The sequence below is a fragment of the Egretta garzetta genome, unplaced genomic scaffold (genome assembly GCF_000687185.1).
Source record: "Egretta garzetta isolate BGI_Z169 unplaced genomic scaffold, ASM68718v1 scaffold450, whole genome shotgun sequence".
NCBI lineage: Eukaryota > Metazoa > Chordata > Aves > Pelecaniformes > Ardeidae > Egretta > Egretta garzetta.
In genome coordinates this window covers 128,738-136,559 of record NW_009258303.1, presented here as the reverse complement: position 1 = coordinate 136,559, position 7,822 = coordinate 128,738, and the positions used below count along the sequence as shown (strand labels likewise).

Genomic DNA, 7,822 nt, shown 5'->3' with positions numbered 1-7,822 from the left:
CTTGGCCTTGGCCAGCGGTGGACACAGGGAAAACTTCTAGCAGCTTCTCACAGAAGCCACCCCTGTAGCCCCCCCACTACCAAGACCTTGCCACAGAAACCCAATACAAGTCAAGAATCTGATTCACAGTAATAAAGCTCATAACATGTTGCTGCATTTTACTGATTTTGTCAATGAAATTAGCACAATACAGCATTCATCAAAAAATGGATCTGATGGCATTGGCCAGATTCTAAAATAAATTTACCTGAAGAAGACCAGTCTTGAATCCACATAAATGATTCGGACTGCAAAGTCAGTGAGACCATTTAGAAAATGTTGTTCCTTATTTCATTATCATCAGGCTCATGGTCTAAAGCAAAACTTACTGAGAGGACATGACATCTTCTCGTCTTTCCTATACCATATACTCTGACCTTTTGTATCACTTGAGATTCAAGAGAATGGTTCCAGCTGAACATTAAAAGTAGTCTCTTTGGGCTAGGTTAGCACATTGCTCCGCCTCTACAATTCGAGATAGATAATCCAAGGAGCCCAATTAATATTCAGGAATTTATAAGGTAAATAGTTGTATTCCAGAAGAATTGTTAAGTGTTTGGTGCTTCTGAAAATCCAACCATTCAGTGAAAAAGAGAGCTTTCAGATGTAGATATTTCTTTTAAATATGGTCCTTACACTAACATCCGGCTCTTGAAAAGCTGGCCTGGCACAGCCAACAGGTGGTATAAATGTCCTTTCAATAAAACATTTTTCTGCAATAACAAAACATTCCCCAAAGTTTACAGTTATGCTGATTAAGGCAGTTTTTGCTTATTTCTGGATCAAGCTGAAGAGGATTGAATTTGCTTAGTCGAGGAAGAATTTGTCTGAAGCATACAGAAACAAAGACTTCTGCAGATGTCAGAGTTTCACTGCCTGTTCAAATCACAGCATATTATTTCATTAGTGTGGGATGGCTCTGAATCTACCCCTGCTGGTACATTCTTTATCCACGCACACAGCCAATTAAAATAATTGTGGCTGTTTAGCTGATTTTGCAAAATGCCAACCAACTTAAAAATGTAAACAATTAAAAATAGGGTTTTTGCCTGTTCAGGTGTTGGGAAATATTAAATGGACTTTAACAGAATACTAATCACAAACATAATGTTAGCTCTTAAATAATTTTTACTGCACCAGATAGACCACAAGGACTCCTGGCATGGGAAACATAAAGAAGTTGCTAGCTGGCGTGGTTAATGGCCACAGAAGAGAAAGGTTGGTTTTAGGCATGCCATGCTCACTGGTTTTTTGTGGGTAGCTGTAGGCAGGCTGATTTAGGTTCTGTGGTTGAGGTGTGGCTCTCAGTATGTCTTCATAACAGTACTAAAGCTCAATTAAGTGATAATCTTGGTTCAAGCCCATAACTGCCACTGTAATAATAATAATAATCATATCTAATTCCTACCTAGGTTCAATACCTACAGGTATTTTTTTTCCTTTCTGAACAGAACATCAGATTAAGACTGGAGAAGTTTCATATATCTGGCTCCTTGGTAAATATAGTAGAAATTTTACTCTTAATATCATCTGACTACAATAAAAGCCCTACATCAGTAGTTTAATGCCATGAGATTTAAGCTGTATTCTACATCAAAAGCTGAAAGATAGGCCAATGTGTAGCAACTTACCAGACTCGTGGCACCCAAAATCCAGGCTTTTTCTCTCCAGGTCTTAGCTTTAAATTGAGATTTTTGGAAACACTTACATTTATTCTGAAGATGCCATGACAATCTTCCTATAGTGAAATAAAACACAGCCTGAGATTAAATAATGGCCATGAGAGATGCCAAAATGGCAGTACAGACAGCACACTTGCCATGATGGGGAAGCAATGTAAACAGAAATGAAGGGTTATTTACAGTTCTGGGATTAATAGTCATGGACCTTTACCCAAATGAAGAATGTATTTTATTTAGGAAGGATTCAAAACTCCCTTCTCCTTCCAGGACTGAAAGTGCTTTTCATTTTGCAAGACTACCCATTCATCTCTTTCCTAAAGACCATTGGTCTCTTTGGGTGATGATATTTCTCCAAAGGGAGTAAGAAATACAGCTAACTTTCTTCATGTAACCTATGTACCATTCCTAGTGCTTTTGACCTCTAGCAGCCTAACCTGTTTTTTAGCTGCTGACCTAGGAAATGCAAAGGTGTCATTTTCTATGGTTAATTCCATGTGACATCCAGTCCTTTGCAGGTAATATGGCGTGAACATATGACAGCTTTTTCACACAGTCCCTGATATCTGGACTTGCTTTACTTTTTTACATGAAAATGCAGCCTTACCCTCATTCACACACTCCTTTATCATCTTTCCCTCCATCAACCTGCTTCTGAACAAGAAAGTGCCCAAGATCTCCATCTCTCAGTTGATAGGTCTGATTGACCCACTTGCTTTCCCCAGCAGGCAGAAATGGCACAGCATACTATTATTTTGAAGCAGGAAAGCAGTTCTTACCCTAGAGATGATGTGCGGATCATTGCATTTAGCCAGTTTTCCAGCAAATAGCTGCACTCCAAAGCTTGCGAAAACAAGCATTAATGTCAGCAAAAGAATAGAAACCTGTAAAGATGAAGGTAGACTTGTCAAGCTCTCCTGCTGCAGACTTGAGAAAGGGGGTCAGATCCTTCCGTGAACTTCAGGGAGGATCATTTTGTTGCATACACCTTCAGATAAAGCTTCCATGACCTTTTTCATGACATTACTGTGGGTTCTGAACCAGTAACTAGGTGCTGTGTTATTATTAATTATTATTATTAACATACCATCTAAGAATTGTAGACAAGGATCAAAGCTTTCTTGCACTTAGTGTACAACCTTGCTAAATTCTGCATGCACAAGAATTGCCATTCAGTTTAAAGAGAACTCTTCAAGTACTTAAATATGTGCCACTTCTGTTTTGCTGAATCAGACTTTACTAATTAATCTAAGCTGTTGTAAGATAGTTAAATCCAGGATAGCTACAATAAAGATATGCATGAGCAAATTATGATATAAATATCTTTAAGATATAGTATCTATGAAATGCTAACTACTTTTATACTTTTTGTCTTTGTTCTATTACCATCTGCAAACACTTTGTAGCTTACTTCTTTTTAATAACCTGACCTAATACAGTATTCTCTTCAGGAATAAAATGTCTGTTGTTTAGGCTGACACCTATCACTTAAGGAAAGCTGGGTCCCAAGACAATAGATTGTGTTCTGATCAAGCAATCACAGACTTCATTATTATTATTATTATTATTATCATCATCATCATCGTCATCATCACCATCATCATCATCGTCATTATTACTACTACCTCTACTACTATTACTATAACTGCATAATCATGACCATAATAACAGTGACATAACAATGAGATCCAGAACTGTGATGAACAACTGCATTGTCTCTGGTTGCCTCTCAAAAAACTTGGAGGTAGAGACCTTCAGCTTGGAAACCAGGTTTACTTTTGTTCTTGCAGAGCTGCCATACCCTACTTCTCATCTTTCTTCTCCAACTAAAACTGTGAATAAGGGCTAGGTTTTATTTCACTAGTCCTCCTATGGCCAAATATATACGGAAGAAATAATATCATTTATAAAAGAATTATTACAGCAGCTTTATTCCATATAAATGTAAATAAATTACTTGTAATCCTAATTTGTAACCTGTTCTGTGGTCATCTGCAGTGGTAGCTACAATGAAAAGTAAACAGACAGCAATGGACAAAAGATTAGAAAACATAAACCTTAAAGCAAAATGGTATCTCATTACTCCTCCATATCTTCTTTTGAACAACAAGAACAAAATAATTGGCACATACCAAAAAGATTTCCTTAAAGCCACTAAACAGCTCTCGCACCACTTTCCTCATCTGAGGGACCAGTTTGAAAATTCGAAGAGGTCGGAGGCAGCGGAGTACCATTAAGAGCTGAGCTCCTGATTTGGCAGGGACGTTCTGAGGCATCCAGCACAGGAATATCAAACTTACCTTGGAGACAGAGCACAAAAAGGGGCAAAGAAGGATTAGGCTTACAATATCTTACTTGACATAGACACAGCACAGAAGATCAATAAACACTTCCCTTCCTTAAAATTAAAAGGAAGATTAAGGCAAAAAAAGCTTAATTTAAGAAAAGGACTTGGATCGCCTGTGCCCTGGCTGATTGTCCTAACTAATGGGCATCAGCTTCAGCCTCTGCCTCCCCCTTTGACTCAAAATCTATTTTACTCTTTTCAGCAGATGGAACAGTTCCAAAAGAAGAAATTGGCTGATTCAGAGCAGGGACATGAACTATATTCTTGGAGCAGGTAGCATCATGTCTCCACATCCTTCTCGTTTCAAACAGAGATTCTATCCTGAAACTGAGATATCCTCACCTGGAAAGTCTGTTAAGTTTCCTCGCCAGTTTTTCCTACCACTTTGTTACAGGCATAAGTAGTTTTGTCACCATGTGGTTTTTTCACATGAGTATTATTCATTCAAAAGTGTTTTCAAGCAGCATAGCTGGGTCTTGTAGCCTGAACAATATCTGACAGATGGTTATTGATTATAAAGTTTGTTAATAACTTCTTATTTTTTAAAATGTATTTATAAAGCCAATGTTACTACAGGGTGACAGAGGTGAGAGTGTTACAAAGAGGGAAGTGCACAAAAAAGGGAGTATCAAGCTGATACCACCAATATGATTTAAAACATAATGTGATTTGTTAAAACCAACAGTGTTAAAAGACAGCCACCCCACCAAAACAAAAAGATTTTCTAGTGCTTCTGACTTTCTTTCATATTCTTTTAAGACCATTTGGAATATCCAAGCTACACCACCTAAATTTTCCTTCAGACAAGCAGACGGATTCAGAGGGATTTCAAGAAATTAATGCACATACTGATTATGCATACTACAGTAGGAGTTTTGTATAAGTATGCATATTTTTATTTATGCTAACAATGGAATCTTTGATACAAATTGATCGTGACAAATTTTATGCAGCACATCTGTCTGGTGGATTAATCTCTGAAAGATTTAATCTAAATCCATCAAAGCCATTTTGCTTAGTAATTTCTTCAGTTAGAAAATATTTCATACTGTATTATACTGAGTACTGGTTTTGACACATTCTGTGGTGTTTATTGTCATACATGAAGGGGAAACAGACCCCCTTCTCTTGTATTTGAATGGAAAGCAAGAAATTATCGGGGGACAAAGAAAACAATAGAATAATTTTTTCCTGAGAACCACTACTGATAGGTGTGGAATATAGAAAGATGCTGTTTGCTTTCTTTCTCCTATAGCAACACCAGCAACAAGGATGTGCCCCTCTATCAAATCCTTGAGGCTTTTGAAACACCTTCTATAAAGCAGAATTCTCAAGAGGGGAGGAAACAATGAATGGTGCTAAGAAATAGATAAAATAAAGATTCTCCTGCATAAAAATGCTGCAGCTAGGTCAGAGGTCTTGAGCTTACTTTGGAATGAAATCAGGTCTGATACTTAAAACACATCAACAAATAAATAATTAAAAGAGGCCATACAATGGCATTACACTAAATCGCCAGGTGCTTATCACATGCCAGTGTATTTTTAGATGTCTAAACAAGTATTTGCACACATAACTGACAGGACCACACATGAAAACAGTAGCGTTTGTACAAAAATTATACTACTGCATTTGCACCCGTGTGCAGACTTTTTAACATTACCAAACATTTATATACTCAAAGAAATAAAAATTAAGAACGCTACAGAAACCTCCTATAGATATAAAAACTTACAAGATATATAAATATGTCCATAACTCCTCCAAAGTCCCTAATGACAGCTGTTGGTGTGAAAAACAAGCCATCTGCCATAATCTTCAGATTAAGCTCGATGCTCATGAATATTACAAAAACATATTCAGCAATCTGAAAATCAAAGCAGAGAACAGGCATAATTTAGGAATAGGCAGTGGAGAAAAACAAGGTGACTGTGCTTCATCAAATCTAAAAGGATTCTGCGACAGTACCTGGAGTGTTGGAGCATGCATAACTCTTCTAAAGGGGGACTCGAACATCATGGAAATGCAGGAGCATATCGTAACAATGATCATGACCCAGTCCAGGTAAGTAACCAAACCCAGCAAGTCACTGTGAACAATGCATAAGGATAACCATTACAGAAACGTCAAGAGTGCTACGTCGCTTGTATTGTGTCTACACCACAGTTAAGTGCTTTCCTATGAAAAATAAATTACGCTGAGGAGTGTCAATGACTTCAGTATTTCAGAAATGCGTAATAAAACTAGGGAAGCTACATGCAAGCGAAGAAGAAAAGTCTGATAAAAAAAAATAAAAAATTTCTTCCTATTCATCCTCCTCCCCAAACAACTCCATGGAAAGAAAAACCTTTTTTGGGAAAAAAAAGAAATACACATGTGCATGCACACATACACACATACATGCATGTGTGCGCTCACACACTTATACTGCAGGCTTAGGTGACCAAGCAAAGTTACTTTTGCAGTGCTTACTAAAGCTGATGGTATTTGGTATTTTTCACAGCTCCAGTAACAGGATCTGTTTTAGAACTATAAAAAGAAGAAAAGATACAGTCATTTACATTTTATTTTAGTCAGCATTATAATTACACCATGCATCCATCAACTCAAAGTAATTTATATCCAAAATCAAGGCTATGTTTTATCTTGGCTTAATTTTAAATGTCTGTATAAGTTTCATTTAATCTATGCAATTTTAGTCATATTACCAACACAGCTAGTATCACTTTAATTCATGGCCTACCTGTAATTCCTCCAATGATTCTTTAAACTTCTAGTTTCATAGAATCATAGAATCATAGAATTTTGGGTTGGAAGGGACCCCTAGAGGTCATCTAGTCCAACCCCCCTGCAGTGAGCAGGGACACCGCTAACTAGATCAGGTTGCTCAGAGCCCCGTCCAACCTGGCCTTGAATGTTTCCAGGGATGGGGCCTCCACCACCTCTCTGGGCAACCTGTTCCAGTGTTTCACCACCCTCATTGTAAAGAATTTCTTCCTTATATCTAGTCTAAACCTACCCTGTTTTAGTTTAAAGCCATTACCCCTTGTCCTGACACAGCTGGCCCTACTAAAAAGATTTTCCCCATCTTTCCTATAGGCCCCCTTTAGGTACTGAAAGGCCACAATCAGGTCTCCCCGCAGCCTTCTCTTCTCCTTCTCTTCTGGGCTAGCCCAGGGTATGGTTGGCCTTCTGGGCTGCCAGCACACATTGCCAGCTCATGTCCAGCTTTTCATCCACCAGCACCCCAAAGTCCCTCTCAGCAGGGCTGCTCGCGATCCTTTGTTCCCCCAGCCTGTACTGATACCGGGGTTACCCCAACCCAGGTGCATGACCTTGCGCTTGGCCTTGTTTCCAGGTCTTGCTTTTGCAAGCAAGGACTTAATTTTGTATTTTTCTTGGGGATGGGGTGTGTGTGGAATTTTATGTTCCAAAGTGCTTCCTCAGGAGTTCTTTCCTTTTACTTCAAAATATCTTGGACCATATCCTCAGTTGACACACAAAATATCCTTCCCCAAGCCCTATTTCTTTTATTACTTCTTCAATCATTTTCAATCATTACTATTTCTAGATTCTCCATACCTGAATTTTCCTATGAAATTGCTGGGCTTCACCTACCGTGTCCAAACACCCATTAGGCTGCCAAAGAGAGTGAGAACCACTCTGTAAGTAATAAGTACATATCTAGGTGACACGAGTTAAGTTCTTGCTCCAGTAATATTTAGCCTTTTTATACAAAGAAGAATGACTTCAGCAG

At 38.2% G+C, this 7,822-nt stretch overlaps 1 protein-coding gene across 1 annotated transcript in view; it reads right to left on the bottom strand.

The window, feature by feature from the left end:
- The window catches only part of LOC104126260 (sodium leak channel non-selective protein), a gene marked incomplete at its 5' end in the record, with an annotated part of 155,188 nt that overhangs the window by 25,315 nt on the left and 122,051 nt on the right, over window positions 1-7,822 (bottom strand). The window contains 6 exons of the mRNA XM_035894172.1: window positions 1,671-1,777; window positions 2,498-2,602; window positions 3,851-4,018; window positions 5,801-5,932; window positions 6,034-6,154; window positions 6,538-6,594. Coding sequence (XP_035750065.1) covers window positions 1,671-1,777; window positions 2,498-2,602; window positions 3,851-4,018; window positions 5,801-5,932; window positions 6,034-6,154; window positions 6,538-6,594 — 690 coding nt within the window. The remainder of the gene's footprint in view (window positions 1-1,670; window positions 1,778-2,497; window positions 2,603-3,850; window positions 4,019-5,800; window positions 5,933-6,033; window positions 6,155-6,537; window positions 6,595-7,822) is intronic.